The 16,755-nt window shown below is 41.4% G+C and overlaps 1 protein-coding gene across 8 annotated transcripts in view; it reads right to left on the bottom strand.

Annotated features, from left to right (window-relative positions):
* Window positions 1-16,755, bottom strand: part of FTO (FTO alpha-ketoglutarate dependent dioxygenase) — a 352,285-nt gene that overhangs the window by 71,274 nt on the left and 264,256 nt on the right. The window contains exon 9 of one of the 8 annotated variants that reach the window (XM_046682391.1): window positions 2,384-2,520. The exons of 6 other annotated variants lie outside the window; for them this stretch is intronic. In XM_046682391.1, the coding sequence (XP_046538347.1) occupies window positions 2,460-2,520 (61 nt within the window). In that variant the 3' untranslated portion in view covers window positions 2,384-2,459. Of the gene's footprint in view, window positions 1-2,383; window positions 2,521-2,567; window positions 2,763-16,755 lie in introns of those variants that run through there. One more of the 8 variants, XM_046682393.1, reaches the window with a different exon arrangement.

The following is a 16,755-nucleotide window of genomic DNA, read 5'->3' as shown; positions in this document are numbered from 1 at the left end:
TGTGGCCAGAGGCAGAGCAGAACTTGCATGCCCTTTTCCTGGATTACCATCCAGTTAACTCTCCTTGTCTGCGGGATGAAGACATCTGCATATAGACATAATCAGCAGACCTAAACTCTTGGGGTTTTCAGAGGTGGATTTTTCTGTTATCCCTAGGGACTGAAGTGATGAAGAGGAGGGATGGGAGTCGTACTTTTGTGTCTTGTTTTCTTAAGAAAAGGAATAAAAATGAGAGTTAAATATTTTTCTTCCTTTTTCTTTTAGTTTCGTCTGAAGCAAAGAAACATTCAATATGATATGCATTAAAGTTTGAGTTTAGTACTTCATGACTAAATGACTGAGGGAAAACTAAAACAGTATCACTCATTCCCTTATCAAGCCAGTTCATCAGCCCCGAACCCAAACATATCAACCAGTCCCTGTCCATTTACAGCTTTGCCAATCCCCAAATTCAGCTGTAGTTATTGTAGGGGGATGCGGGCGGCGGGGGGGGGGGGGGGGTGTTGCGGGCGGTGCCGAGGGTTATGCAGAGTAAGAGGATGCTAAGGACTCAGACTCTCATGTAATTTTAGACAGTATCATTATCTTATCCCAACCTTATGATTTTACCAAAAGCCTAATGTCCTATCATCATGTTTCTCTTTAGCTAGTATTAACCTTTCAGTGACTTCTCTCTTCTTTCTCTCTCTCTCTCTCTCTCATAACTATCCTCTCTCAATCAATTGTGCACTGCAGATGGGGTCAAGGAAACCTACTTCCTCCTTTGATAGCCTCCAATGTTTCTACTCTTGGGAATAAAAGTGCTTAAATGGAGTTATATTCTAGGAAAATCAATATATGATTACCGCAAAGATTGGTATTGATTGTCCTGTTGCATTGCAAAAAGGCTAAAGAAAAATGGCATGGCACATTTTCCTTCAATTCCTACTCCACGGAGTTTTTTGTGAATGTTTTGGGCAAGAAGAAAATGTTGGAACTTTATTTAATGACCTAAAGTTTTCATCGTTCAATCTCCTTACTTCTCTCTCTACCCTAGAAAATGCTGCATTATTACTCTCCTGGCTTCCTGTCTATGCTACCAGCCCACATCAGGGACTGCCGGGAGAGTTCACAGAGCTGGAGTCTGTCTACTTCAGACAAGGGGGCTGTGCCAGAAACTGCCGGTTGACTTCTCAATATCCATTCTCCTCCTCTCCCTCCCTTACAGAAACCTGATTTTGTTGGGAGCAGCAATGTACCCAGCTGAAAAATATTTTTCAGTTTCCTTTATCAATAGGTGTGACTAAGTAACTATGTTTTGGCTAATGGAATCTAGATGGAGATTGTTGGGTAGGGCTTCTGGGGAAGTTCCCTAAAAGAGGGATAGGCGGTGACTCAACTGCCAGGCACATTTGTCTTCCCTTCCTTTCTTTCTTCATCCTATTTGGAAAGTAGATGAGATATAAGAGCTGCAGGGGTTCTCTTGGGACCATGAAGGAAACCTGAAGATTGAAGCTATGTCAGAGCAGAAAGAGTGAAGCAGCCGTGAACACTGGTGACGCTGTGAGGTCACCATAATAGCCCCGCTCTTTGTGGATTTCTTTCACATGAAGGAAACACAAATCCCTGTGTGGTTTAAGCCAGTGTCTTACAGGTCTGTGATACTTGCAGCCGAACATGAGCTACTCCTTCTACAAAATGCCTGATCATGTGGGTCCTCAAAGTCATATTGACTAATAAAAAATGAGTCAACATTTATCTCTAGGGCTACTGTCAGGCAGTGGTCACTGGAGGGTCCAAACACTTCATGGTGTGTGTAATCATTTAGTTGTTTTTTAATCATCAGTGTTGAGGAGTTCCTACAGTTAATATGGTCTTTAAAAAGTTTGGTGTACCTCTGTTATTTTTAGCTGTCCAGCCTCCATTTCCCTTTCTTCTAGTAACAGGACTCCAATTTTCTTTTGGGAAACTTCTCCCCCAGTGGTGTACAGTCTTAGTGGGGCTGTTATCAAGGTGTTTTGGGCTCTCCTAGCAGAGAAACAGGCACAAGCCCCAGGCTGGACCCCTTTAGTCTTTGACTCTCGAGTGGAGTAAGCTTCTCCTTCTAACGGCAGCACCCGAGGAGCGTACCCGCTCTCCCGCTGCCTGAATCCTTGGAGCAGCACTGCTTCCTCTCCTGGGTCTTTTCATGGGTACTGTAAACCATGCCCTAGCCTTCCAAAGAAAGAACCTTTTTCTCTGTGGTTTTTTTTTTTTTGCTTAAGTTAGCCAACATTTGTTTCTGTTGCTTGTAAACAAAGAATCCTAACGCAGAAATGATCATAAGAAGCAAACTATAAGGCAACCACATTGCTTTTATTTAAAAGAAGGTCTTGAGAAAGTAGTTTCCAGCCTTGGCCTTGGGTAGGTAATGGCCATCTGAGGGCAGAGTCTGGCCCGGGGTCCACGGTCCCCAGGGCAAACTGCTCTGACTCCCCGCTTTAGAAGGTGCTGTCCTCAAGTCTCAATAAGATGCAACAGATGCATCTCACCCAAATCATCCTGTGGAATAATAAAAGCAGTTCCAGTTTTTCTTTGAAAAGTAATAAATTTGAAATCATTTTCCCAAAATTAGGGGACCCAGGAAACCAGTTCTTTGTCTTACTAAAAAATCAACAAACACCTGACATTCTTAATGCAGAGCCCAATATCTAAAAGCAGGGATCTTGGGTTCTCACTGAATACGAGAATCACAGAATCAGCAGGCTTCCGGCCTCCAGGCTTCAAGGCCCACGTAGATTGTTCTGGAATAGAGTTGTTTATTATTATTATAAATTAAGAGAAGGTGCTTCCAAAAGCCTCTACTTTACAGACAGAATACTCATTACTGCAAAGTTCTTTCTAATGGCTCATTGTCTAAGCAATGTAAACTTTTCACTGAATATAGACCAAAGCTGCTGATCATGGAGTCTACTGACCACTTAGCTCCAATGGACGACCACAACATTTTCTCTAAAAACTGTAGCTTAAATAGAAGGTAATATTAAATTAGGAGAAAAATTAAATTTTAGTATTAATAATAACAGCTAACCTTTGCTGAGTGCTTCCTAGGTGGCAGACACTATTCTAAAAACTTTACATATATAAAGTAATACAATACTCATAGTAATCCATTACATAGGCACTATTATTATCACCTTTACTCAGATGGGGAATAAGAAGGTTCAGATGAGGCAGAGCAGTTAAGTAACTTGCCCAATACCACTTAGTTTATAAATGAAAGAACCAAGATAAATCTCAGTGTTACTGTGATAAAACTGTATATTCCTCCAACATTGCTCCTGGCAATATAAACTACTATTACTAGTCCAGGAACCATTTCGGTAGTGTAAGGCAAAAGGCTACACAAATGTTTATGCCTCATAGTTAGCAATTACACTTCGACTAATACATTTCAGAGAAACAATCTGAATGAAGAAAACACCCAAAGAGATTTTTATTACGCATTATTCATAATAGTGAAACTAAGTGGAAGTAACTCAACTTTTCAATAATGGCGACTGATTAAATATAATATGTAACCTTAATTATTGTCACTAAGATGCATAATTATGAAATTATGAAGCAACATGGGAAACACTTTGGTATTAAATAAAAAAGCTGGATACAAAGTTACATGTATTCAACAACTATACCTAAATTAAACAATGTATTCATATGGCTCATGGCTGGAAACTGACTTTCAAAATGAAAATAATTGTGTTAGGAGAGTGGGACTGCGGACAAGTCCTGCCTTGCATTTTCTATCATTTTCCAAATTTCAAAAAGGGGGAAAAACGAAGTTGGAAAAATGCTTTCAAGAAAAGACGAGAAATGGCACAAAGTTTCCATGGCCTCAGGATGCTTCTAGATCTCAACTGGGAAAGCCTATCGTCCTGCCTTCACTGCAGATTAACCAGAAAGCTACGAAGGAGGGGAAGCTTAGCAACGCGAGGCTCTTTATCCAGTCAAGGTAAATGAAGTTCGGCTGGTCAGGAGAGTAAATAAGATTAGTTATGGGCTCCAGGTCATCCACTCATGGAGGTCAGCGAGTGCGAGATTATTATCCTTGGTAGAAGAGCAGCAAAATAGCATTAAGGAATAAATTAATGAAAAAGGTAGAAGATTATTTGAACTAAAGCCCTAATCAGTTTAGAGATTTCACTCAACTGCTCTGCTGGCCATCAGTCAAGCTCACAAAACAAATATGCTTGTTCTCTTAAGTAATTCCAGGAGATGGCTCTTTCTTGCTTCAAAGACATCCAATCTAAGGAAAGTCATGAATAAAGTTACCCCAGTTTGCTGTTACTCCTCATACAAAACTCACTGAAGCATTAAGGTGCATGCTACTAAAATAGTAAAGCTGACTATTTTACTAGACGTATAATTGCTCGTCCTGTTTGGCCTTTGCTTCCAAATAGAACTTCATTTTATATCCATTCAGAAACACTGGATTCACGAATGTGCAAACTGCATATTTTATTAAATAAACACAAACTAGGAGATAATGACATACATTTGTTTTCATTACAAGTAGTAATGCAATATTTCTCCAAGGCTTACTGCATTAGCATTTCTTGCCACGTTTCAAATGCCTTTGAACTTTCTGAAAAGCTACATCTGTTAGCTCCTGTGTATACAGCAGAAAGTTACCAAGTGAATTAAGTTTTAATATAAATTGCTTTGTTCACTATTAAGATTGATGTTGGACACACTGTACTGTAAGTTGCAAACTGCAATTACAATCCGTTGCAATTATCTTTGGTTGTTAATAGCACAAGATAGCATGTCACTTTCTACCAAGTGTATAATTTATCATTTGTGTTTTTTTTCGTGAACTCTTGTGGTATTCCAAATGTATAATCTTGTTGTATTTATTTCCCAGTGGTCCAACAAAATGCACAGCAAGTGCTGACTAGAACAAACTAAAAAGCACTGCTATTGACAAGCCGTCACTTGAGCGGTAATGAACATTCTGCCTCCACTTTCACCTCAACAAACCAGCAGCTTTAATTTATGATAAAGCAAAGGAGAGGCAACCTCCAGGGTTATTATACCCTCAGTGCTGTTTCAAATAAAGTAATTAGAAGGTCAAGAGACAGGTCTGGAAAGCCAAATATAAATGCAACCCTTCTGTACCGACATTAAAAAAAAAGGACTAGTGTGTTCAAAGAGCATTTTATCCATCCTTCTTCTCCAGAGCAGGGCAAGTCAATTTCTTTTTTTTCAATACTACCGTAACCAATCAGAAACAGTGGCAGCTCCATGTTTTCACTCTCTAATTTGCTCCATATGAACTACGAGCAGCACACCTACGAGAGACTGTTCTAGGAGAGCATGACTACGCAGCCCCAAAACTGATCTGACCTGTAAACTCAGGACAGGTGATTAGGGATTTTATTCTGTTAATAAAGAAAACTCAATTGGTGAAGTAAGGGAAAGGTTCTGGAGAAATCCTAGTACTATAACAATAGCCCACAAACAAATAACTTTAAAAATCTATTTAAAAACATGCTGCTTTGAAAATGTTCTTGAAAAAAACATCTGAGGAAAAGGAGTTGGAGAAAAATGACCCTTTAAATGCATTTTGTTTTCAGTGACGGAAGAAACAATTATAATAAACTAGCATGCTGTTTCTAAGGAACTGTCTGTAATATCATCCTTCATCTTAAAGGCTCCTAGGTTTGCACACAGTGTAGTCTGTCTTTCCTCTCTTCCTTTTTCGTACTATATAACAATGACCCCACGCTAAAAATTCTCCTAAAGGCCGCGAACGCCAATGGACCTGGACTTCACATCCAGTCTACCCCCTGAGAAGGAAGATAGGAAATTTTAGGACAACATTAACTCTTCTAAGCCAGCTGCCTTCAAACATTTTGATCCATGGATTACTTGAGTGGGAAATAATGTCCCAGGAATCTTCTCATTTCTCCCCATTAGCCTACTGTTTCAAACCCTTCTCCTGGCCCCTCAATGCAAGGAGGGGCGGGGGAGGAGGAAAGAAGGATGGGAAGGGGAGAGGAGAAGGAAGTACAGAGGGAAGGAGGGAGAGCCGGTGACGGGGAGAAGGAGACAACTCAGAACTCGACCAGCTTCTGCTCAGGTAGCTATGGTATAGACCACGAGGGCTATGTTTGAAAAACAGTTTTAAAAAGATGAATCTTCCAAAATGACACAAATCATTCTTGGTGCCATACCTATGAAAACTCTAATAGCTACCTGAAGGCCGTTATATTCATCTTGATCCACCTCTTTCGGGGGTCTGTGGAGCACACGCTCCAAAAGCCTTTCTGAAATAGCATTTTGTTGTATAATTTTTGCTTCCAGTAATTTTTACCATTGTCTGTTCAAGCAGTCAGTATAATTACACTTGGGTAAGTAAGTGGTAGAAATACATGTAATCTCATAATTAGAACATGTAATTATGTTGTAAAAATCCTTATGAAACTGTAAAACAAAAAGTACACAAGTACAGTAGGTGGATTTTTTGTTTTGGTCTCCACCCAGAAAAAAACGGAAGCAGTGACGGAGTCATGTGGCAGGAAATGGGTCTACTTGGGAACTTATCCACCCGGGTGAAGGAATGAGAGCTTTGATCCAAGATCACCTTAGTATCCCTGATGCTAAACAGTATTTGCAAGTCAGGCATCGATAAACAGACAACATCTGTACCTGATCCAGCTGTATGCAGGAAATGCAAAATAGTACTGAATTTCTGAGGCACAGAGTATCTAGGCAGGGACATGTTTTCTTCTGTCATTGCTTTTCAAAATTTTTCTTACTCATTTTACACTAAAATGTAATGTTCCTAATAATTTTTCCAAGTGGGAAAATAAGTATATGAATAAACTAGATTATCTTCAAAATACTCTTTGAGGTGGGAATTTCAGCCATTTCTCCAACTCGATAAAACAAGAAGTATTTGACTGATTTGAACTCCTCAGTCCCACCTTCTTCTCTGGTCGTTCACTGGAGGTGCTAATGAGCAGTGAAATGTTCAAAACGTTGGGCTGTGCGGTGGAATAAGATGCACAGAGCCTGAGTGATTCAGACTGGAAAGCGAGACACTTTCATCAGGCTGTAACCTTCGCTCTCAGCGGAAGCCCTGACAATGGCACTACTAGCTGTCAAATCTCCACCAAACAGGAAATTCTCCAGGAGGAAAGCCAGCTCTGCTTCTGTCCCATGGGAGACCTACGTATCAGAGGTATATGAACACAGAGGAGTTCCTGGCTTCTGTCTTAGGGCCGCAGCACTGAGGTAGGTTTTTAGGAAAACGTAAAGGAAATAAAGAGCATGAACACGTACGTGAGGACCTTACACACAGGTCAAAGTCCAGTACTTGCATATATTTTGCATATATCCATTAAATATATAAACTGTTACTAAAGAATTTTAAATAGGTCTAGGGGCGGTGCCAGAGACTGAGAAGGAAAATCTTGGTGTCTGTGGGAGGCACTGCTGGTTAGCTCTCAACAACCATCTCCTCCGCCTTCCCTGCTAACAGAACCCCTATTTTATTCACGTGTTCAACGCAGAGAAAACTGAGTCCACTGCCAGCTCAGGAGTAAATCTTGGTTAATAAGCCAATAATGGTGTTTCCATTTCCCTTGCCAGTCTTTGGTTTAGGAGTGGGCATCTGTCCCAGATCTAAGCAATGAGACAGGAGCAGAGGTCAAATGGGAGTTTCCAGGAAGGATTTCCTCACTCTTGAGAAGAAGACACTAGAAGAGTTGATCTCTTTCCATCTCTGTTGTTTCTACATCTGGATGTGATGCCTGGAGCAGCTGCAGCCTTTGAAACACGAAGGAAGCCAGCAGGAGGGTAAAGGTTACAATGGCAGAGCTTAAAGGAGAAGACTCCAGGTCTTCAGTAAGATCATTACACCTATGATCATATCACACCTACAGCTGTCCTACTTCTGAACTTCCTGTAATGTAGCATAATGATTGCCCTCATTTAAGCCAATTTGCGTCAGAGCACAATTTGATACTGTACCCATCTGTCCATTATAGGGGGTAGTATGTACATTTTTATCTTAGCTACGAGCATAACAACACACCTGAATGTAAATCTCCTTCACTAAAATTAAACTGGTATCTGCATATATCACTGGTGGGGTTTTTAAAATTGGTACACTCCTTTCGGAGAGAAGTTTGTCAACATGTATCAAGAGTTATAAAAAGGCTTATAAATTTTGATCCAGTATTTCACGTTCAGCAATTTATCTCAGGGAAATAATCCAAAACGTGGGGAAATATATCCTCTATATCTGATAGAGTATTATGACCCATTAAAAATGACAAGTAAACCTGCTGGTAGAGTGAAACAATTCTTATGACAAGCGAAAAAGAGAAGACTATAAAAACACTAAAACAACAACAAAGCTCACTATGTGTGTCTGTTTAAGAGCTCGGAATAAAATCTACCCCAAAAAGGTTCCAGAGTTGGTGTTATGGTGGGGGATTAGGGGTAAGTTATTTTTTCCTGCTCTTTCTTTTCCAAATTTCCTAAATAGAAAAAAAATATATATATTTGAAATTTCCACCCTATATTATTCAGCTGCTTAATACAATTTGTGGGCAATGCTGATTGAAAATGTCTGGAGAGACTGGGTTGGCCTGAGGAAAAGACTTGAGGCAGACACAGAAAGCTCATTAGCACCAGGATTTCTTCACAACTAGTTGGAGTTTTCCTTTAAATTCTGAATTTTCTTTTCTTCTTTTTTTTTTTTTTAAGGAGATGATCCTTCCACGACTTGGGTAAGGTGAGCAAGAATAGCTAACGAATATGGGGTGGTGAGCTGACACAGCATCACTGAAAGACCATTGGGGAAAACCCCTATTTCTAAATAAGAGAAAGAAAATGCCAAGTGCTTTGATTTGAGTGTTCTGCTCCAGAATAAATTTGCCTGGAAGCACGAGGGGTGCAAGGTGGGGGCTGGGAGGTATTAGTGCATTCTTTTAAATAAAAGCAGGGACATAGATGATTCTTCTAATCTAAGCCAACAATGGCACTACTGACAGAGTCCCAAAGAAGCTCACGATATTCCACATAATTAAGAGGGAATGTTGGCATCAGAGGGACCAGAAACGTTCTGTAGATTAACTGCTCACTTCATTGCTAATGACTGCCCAATTTCTTTGGACTAATTGGTGCAATCCACATTTTTGCAGCAAAGATGAAGTATCAACTTGATTTGGTGTCGATAAAAAATTGATGGATGCTTCTGACTGCTACTTCTCAACAGACATGGATTATTACTACTATAATTATCATAAATGACAAAACATGGGCAAGTGGTGATTACAAGTCTAATTCTATCTTGAGGTTTTAATAGCATAAACCACTCAGGCTCCACACTCATGATTTACTGCATCTTCCAAATCCCTGAAACCATTACCCTGGGGTGAATGCCACTCATTATCTTACCAATAATGCATTGGTTTGGTCCAACATGCAACAAATAATCAAGCCTGAGTTCTTATAAAAGCCCTTTTTAAATATATAAATCTCTGGTTTGAGGAGGAGGCATGTACCTGCCAACATCTTTCTCCCCATTTCTGGATGTAATAGTTATAGTTTGTTCTGACAGATACAGAGGCTGGGTGTCTCAGTGTCACACAACAGCCTGCCAAGCTGTACACCAAAGCCTGGAGATGCTGTTCTACCCTCGGACACTACCAACCAAGCACCGCCAGAGTGCCATCCCCCAGGCAGAGAGGAAACCCTGTAAACCTCACACATTCCCCACAGGGTTGGGCAGAAACACTGCACCCGCAGAGCCGCCCTTCTCTGAGGGAAGAGGTCAGCGAGGAAGGGCGCGGGGAGGAGTCTTGTTATTCTGGGGGAGTACTTTAGAGAGCACTCAACGACTCGGGCTACAGTACAACAGACACTCAGGCGCTGCGGACGCAGCTCCAGTACTCGGGGCACCCTAAACAGAATTGCAACATAAAATGCCCCCCAGTTCCGGGGCAACCAAAGAGGAAAGCAGCGACCGTGAAGGGTGCTGGCAACCAGGCAAGAGATTTCCCCTCTCAAACGGGCAGCTGTCATTGTTGCCACTGATTGTTGCCAGGCGGAGAGGGACCAGCGTTGCCCAATCTTCTGTTTTTTCAAGAGAAGTCAGACGTCTTCATTTGTATGTGAAATATCAGGTTTTAAAATGTTTGCAAACAACTGCATTTTTTAGCATAATGGTTAAGAGAGTGGATTCTGGGACCTGACTGCCTGGAGCTGGATGTTAGCTCTGCCAACATCTGGGACACAATACTTAATCTGAATGTCAGTTTTCCTCATGTGTAAAATGGGGGTAATAACAGCTACCCGCTTCAGGGAGTTGTTCTGAGGACGAAATGATGGAATAAATGAAGGTGCATAAAATGATCCTGACACATAACAATTACTCTACAGCTACTATTGTTACCGAAGCCTAGATTTGGCCTGATGGCTCTTAGTTCGTGACCTCTGCTGTAGGAAGAAGTGACGTACGAGGCAAGAGAGAAAAATGCCCACCAGCAACCACTCTGAGGCTGGCCGCGTGAGCTGGAATTCTGTTTTCCCTACTGGCTGGAGGCTGTCTGAAGTTGGAAGTCACTTGATGAAGGCTCCGCTTTCTCATCCGACAAATAGGGCTAACAAAGAAACTGCTTCTGAGAGTGCTGGGAGAATGAAATTAAAAAATCTAAATGTGCAGGCAGCACAGTGTTTGGCGTATGGTAAACACTCAATAAATATTAACAGTCATTATTCATGTTATTTTTTAAGTTGAATTTTTCCAAAGTTTTAGAACTTTGATTCTTTCTTAAAAAACTGGTCCCCATTTTCTGCTCTCGTCCCAGTCCCTTCTGCTCTGGGCATTTCTTAAGGTGCTACTTCAACTATGCCAACTGTTAGCAAGTGAAAGAAATGCTGTGACCAACAGCGCTGTGTATAAACAGTCTAGGCGAGGCTCGTTCTTCGGAGTGAAAGTGGCTACCATGCTTTACGTGAAACAACTGTTTCTGTAATATGTAAATGTCTGCTAACACCCAGGTCAAGGGAAGCTGCGGTGGAAATGTCCAGGACATCTCTCTCCATTTAAAAACGCCTGAAGATCCATGTACATCTTCTAGCATGCACTTCAGGCAAACCAGACTTGTGCGAATGACAGGAGAATGGTGTTCTCTAGTCGAGCCATAAGGGTGACGACTCGGCTCGGTTGACCAAAATCCTCACACACACCAGACTAAAGGAGGTCCCCAGGCCGCCTCATGGTACAGCTCACATTGGGAGGCCCCTGTAAACCTCCTCCCTGATGCAGACGGAGAGCGCTTTGACCAAAGCACTGCGGGCTCCTGAACACCAAGTGCATACATCACCAGCAAAGGAAAATGCATTCCCTTAAAATTGTGTGAGTAAGACAGGATACAGATTAAACCAGAGTGTCAACAAGCACACGCTGCTGCAAAAGTAGACATGCTTCAAGTCACCAGAGGTCCTCTATCACTTACTCGTGACTTTCAAATACCCTTTTTAGTGCATGGAGAATCTTACGTGTCACAGCTATTTGGGAAAATAAATTACGGATATGACCTGGTATTCTGAGAACTACCAGACTGTCAGCGTAGGCTTCTGCTTCCTAACGTCAAGTTTTACTCTGTGACTCACCTGGTAAATCCCTGGCCTTCTCCACGTCACAAATCATTGGAAGTCAGTCAATTAATACAAAAAAGCTGTGCTTTGCAATGGAAAGTCATCAGAAAATTTCCAAAAGAAATTTCTCCTCCAGATAAGAATCTCCATAGCTTTTTGTTGTTTATACTCCTCGTCATGGATATTATAACAACTGGATGTAAATTAACTTTTTCTGAGATTATTTAAATATTAAAAAGAGCGCCGTTCACAATGCCATCCTCACATACTTCAGGGGCCTCTCCTTGTGATGTGGAGATCATCTGATGCACAAGACTCAGAGGTGGGTGAGATGAAAGCAAGGTTCCCTCTGGAAATATTCTAATAGAACCATCTACCCTCCTTCCACTCCCCTCCCTTCCGAAAGACTCACGATTTAAAAATGCCCAAATCCAATAAGAGATATCGCTTACTGTCGGGGATGCACATACCAGAGGAAGTGCTGGGGATAAAGGAAATCTGTGAATCAGAGAAAGATGTTGGTATGCAAGATTGAAGATATACCAGCTGGCCCACTGCTTCAGCTGGTTTCCAGAGGCCAGGAAGAAATTAGTCTCACAGTTCAGTTGAAAGAACACCTGGCCATTCACCCAGAGGCACAAATTCACTGCTGAACAGGGTTATCTTTGTTTCCATATGAAACACACCTAGGAATTAACTTATTTAAAATCCTGTGACTCTCACTGTCCTAAATTGCTCGCCCTCATAAAAATCAGGAGGTAAGGATGAGGGGGCAGGGATTGGTTGTAAAAATATTAGTGTCAATGGGACTGCTTTTGAAGGCTCAGATGGTCTTCCTCTGTCTATTACAACTGGGTTGGAGTGTGTCCTACTGATTTCCCAAAATACATTTTACTGAAGATTTACAAATGTGAAGAGCCAGGAGGGAAGGAAGTGTATTAAGGCCGAAGAATTAGCACTCTGCCCACAACCAGAAAGACATATTAGAGCTACCGAGGCTGAGAAGGGCGGCTCAGCGTTCCCCTGTCTTTTGGGGCCTGCACAAAGCTCAAAGCAACAGGCAAAAATAAACTCAACTTCCTCAGTGGCATGCAAGCTTATGAGTGTGGGAAACATCATTTTACAGCTGAACCTTCAACTCTGACACTAATTCCTCTTTCTCCAAAGAAGGGTCAGGTTGAGTCTTGCCAGGAAGCACTGAGCAGTGTGGCTGGGTAGGGTGAGTCACGGAGACAGCTACCTGATAGCAGAGAGATTACTGGGATGGGTTCAAGCAGACAGGCCAGATGTGTAGGTAGGAGGCAGGTCAGACAGGCTGGCAGAGGAGTCAGCAACTTGTGAAGGCAGAACGTACTGGCAAATACCACTGGCTCAAGACCTGGTGGGAGGCTGGGCAGACCCAATCTGGAATGCAGCCTGGGCCCGGGCTCTTGGGAGATAGCATCTTGGAACCAGTATCAAGCACTGATCTTTGGGGAAATCCTAACCTGCTGACTTTGTTGCTCACTTGTTCTTCTTCCCAGTAAATTTTCATTCCCTTTTCTTGATCTGTTTATGGGCATCCTCTATTTTTCTTTCTTGCTCCCATCTCCCAGGCTTGCCAAGCCTTGAAATATGTTTTTTTTTTTAATTGAGGTATAATTTATACATTTTAAGAGCACGATTTGATGAACTGAAAAGAACTTTTATAAATTTGGAAATCATTTTCAACTTGCAGAAAGTTATAAGAATAGTACCCCCAAACACCTGTCTACTCTTTATCCAAATTCATCTATCATTAGCATCTCCTGGATTATTTTTTTGCTGGGGCCATTCACTGGTTGGTTAAACCACCACAGTGACAATAGCATTCAGAGTGCATTTACTAAACACCCCCTGTAGAATGACCCTGAGCTTGGCGCTGGGAAGAGTACAAGGACAACAGTCTCTTTCCTCAAAGACTTTACAATTCAATTGTTAGGCACCAACAAGATGGCCACTGCCACGCTCAAATTGCTAGACTCCTTGAAAATAGAGTCTGAGCCTCTGGAGATATCTTTATCTGTGGATGCTGGGGTGGGGAAGAAATTGAAAGAAACTATAGTTCCTGGCAGGAGCTATAATTTGGCAATCCAGTATTTCCCAAATGAGTCAAACAGTATCAGTAACTCGGTATATTAAGATGCATTAAGTGGGGGTAAAAAGGGGAAGGTAGTCCTTGGTCAAATATGTTTGGGAAACATTTATTTAGACAATGTTTATCAAGTAGTTTCTCAACTGTGTGTTTCCTCAGAGCCTTCAGTGGGCTCTACTAACGGCCTTCGTGAATCTCCAAGAAAGGGTGGGGATATATAATATTCCCTATTTCCCAAATGACACTGACTAGCTCACAGGATTAGTGTTCCACTGAACACCCCTGGAAGAGTAAAGGAAGTTCACACTCACAAAGAAAAAACCAGAAAAATCTGTGAAGCAGCATGCAAACAATTGCATAATATCACAGCGCATGTCCATCAGTACTGAAGAGACATCAAGTAAGAGAGTGAGGATGATAGTCAGGGAAAGAGCAGAAGCTCAAGAGGAAGAGAGCTTTAGCAGAGCATTTCCGCAGCATCGTTGGCAGGTTCATTAGTTTTTAACTTCATCACACTATTAACACTCACAAACCTAAACTAGCTCCCAAATGCTCACTGGATCAGCCCTAGACTTATCAGAGGTAATGGAAGGACCTGGGAACCTACATTAATTGAGTATCTATTAAGTGCCAGGTGCTGCTTTCTGGTCAAAAACCTTGTAACGTGTGTGTGTTCTTGCATTGTCTGTCTTGGTCTCTGCTGTATCCTCAGCACCAGCAGAGGGTCTGACACGTAGTAGGAATTCAACGAATATTTCTGAAATCAAAAGGAATCCGTTTCATAGTATGACAATAAATTCATCAGATAGATTTCCATAAGCTACATTTAAATGCTTCCTTATCAGACCAAAGAGGTCATTAGCTGGTGGCCCACAGCCTACAGACCGTGTTTTATTTGGCTTGTAGAGGGTTTTAAAATACATTGACAACATTTAAGAGCTGGGAGGTTTTCAACAAAATCCAGATTTCCAGCGTCTTCTGAAATATCAGAAGATATGGTAACACCAGAGCAGCATTCCCATAAGGCCACACTCAGTGCAGAGCAGAGTGGTGGCTGTTGTTGAAGAGCAATTTGCCACAGTCCCTACCACTCTCTATTACTCCATACCACTAGGCCATGTCCCTGTTGCCAGTGATAACTGTGCTGGTGCTCCTGGGTATTGTAGGCATCTGAGCTTGTGACATCTGATCTATAATATCAATAATCAATCTATACAGTGCGTACTGTGTACCAGGTACCATTCTAAACACCTGTATATCTATTAATTCACAACAACCTATGAGGTGGGTATTCTATCATCTCCATTTTACAGATGAAGATCCAAGTAGAGAAGGGGCAAATTACCTGCCTCAGCTCTTGTATCTAGTAAGTGCAGAGCAGGTTTTGAACTCAGACCATCTGGCTCCAGCGTCATGCTCTTCACCATCATGGGCTGCTGCCTCTGTTACACAGCCAAGCTGTATTGCTCTGATTTGTTTCCTAATGTTTTATAGATGTACATCTTGTATTCCCCAAAGCAATACTGGCCTCAATGGCACAAAATGCATCAGATATCCTTTGTGCTGCACTTGAGTAGATTTTTTTCCCCAAATACCTTTTGATTTCATTTGATCAGGAAGATGTGTAAGTAAACAGATTTCACAATTTCCCTAACCTCCTTCAGGTAACTAGCCAAAGTCTGGCTCTCTAAGAGCAAGCCCAGTGTTGAGCAAAGCTCCACAGGCTGGCAGCCCCACATGGTGGAGAGGGGAGCCTGCATTCACACTTCTCACACTGACAAACACCACTAGCTTGCATTACACATACTCTAGGCCGATGACTGGAATACACATGTATTAAGTTTCATCAGTCCCCCATTTGGTTCAGTGTGGGTTTACCCAAACAGCTGGCTTGAAGCCTATCCTTTCACTTAAATTAGTTCTAGTTCTCTACAGTTGTGATTTACTGACAAAGCACTCTCTTTATCTACTGGCGGCAGGAGAGTTTTGTCTGGGCAGAGACTGTGGTTGGTACAGTCGGGCCAGTTGGGTCATTTAGCGATTCCATGTGGGGCACCAACTAGAGGAAGGTATTTTAATTCCCAATTAATCCATATCAGCAAAAGAAATGTATTTTCCATTATTTCTTTACTGTGGATTCTGATTCATATAATATCTTAAGGAAAACACATTTTATGTTATTGAGTCTTTGATTTCCCAGGGAAACTAATAAATAATCAACAAAAATATGATTAAAGACTGCTTGAACTACCATCCAAAAAGGAACTCCAGCTGGCAAAGAATCTTTCTGATCCAAATCTTTTTATTCCTAGAAACAGAATTCTTACTCAGTCTTTCAAAAGCCTGATGAAGGCTTCAGCTAAGTTTTGACGTAAGATTTTCATATTCAAAATATCTGTTGAAATAAGGAGAGAAGGGATATGGATCTTGAAACTGCATGAGTCTGAAATAGAGCTTAGTAAGCTGGAAAGGGAAATTACTTCTCTGTAATTGGAATTTTCTCCTAAAAAATCCCTTTGAAATCATATTCAGCTACTTTCCCATTATGCGTCCCAGAGAAGCTAACTTTAACCCTTTCTGGAACTACTCATCATAAAAATTATTTGATACTTATAAATTGCTCTGGGAAGAGATTCCTGAGCAATGGTCTGTGTCATCAAAGAACTTAATAAAGAATGAGTAGTTCCCAAGAGTCCTAGACGCGTTAAAAAAAACGTATTTCAGGATACTTCCTCTGACTAGGCCACCGATGCTTACACTTATATATCACATTTATCTTGGCCATATAGTCCTAAGGCAGATGCGAGAAAACTCTCCAATGCGAGTTCCTTTACCTTTGAAATGACACAACTAAATTCTGCTCTGGTTCTTAAAGTCCTTTGAAGGCAGGGATTGTGTTTGATCCTTCTTTGTATCTTTAATGCAAGTATATAGTAGTTGCTTGATAAATGCTTCATGAATTATGAATGAATGAATGAGAGTTAGCTGGGTAAGCGTGGCATACTACT

This window comes from Equus quagga, chromosome 13, assembly GCF_021613505.1.
Source record: "Equus quagga isolate Etosha38 chromosome 13, UCLA_HA_Equagga_1.0, whole genome shotgun sequence".
Lineage (NCBI taxonomy): Eukaryota > Metazoa > Chordata > Mammalia > Perissodactyla > Equidae > Equus > Equus quagga.
The sequence above is the reverse complement of the archived record's forward strand: the minus strand, read 5'-3'. Positions and strand labels throughout refer to the sequence as shown.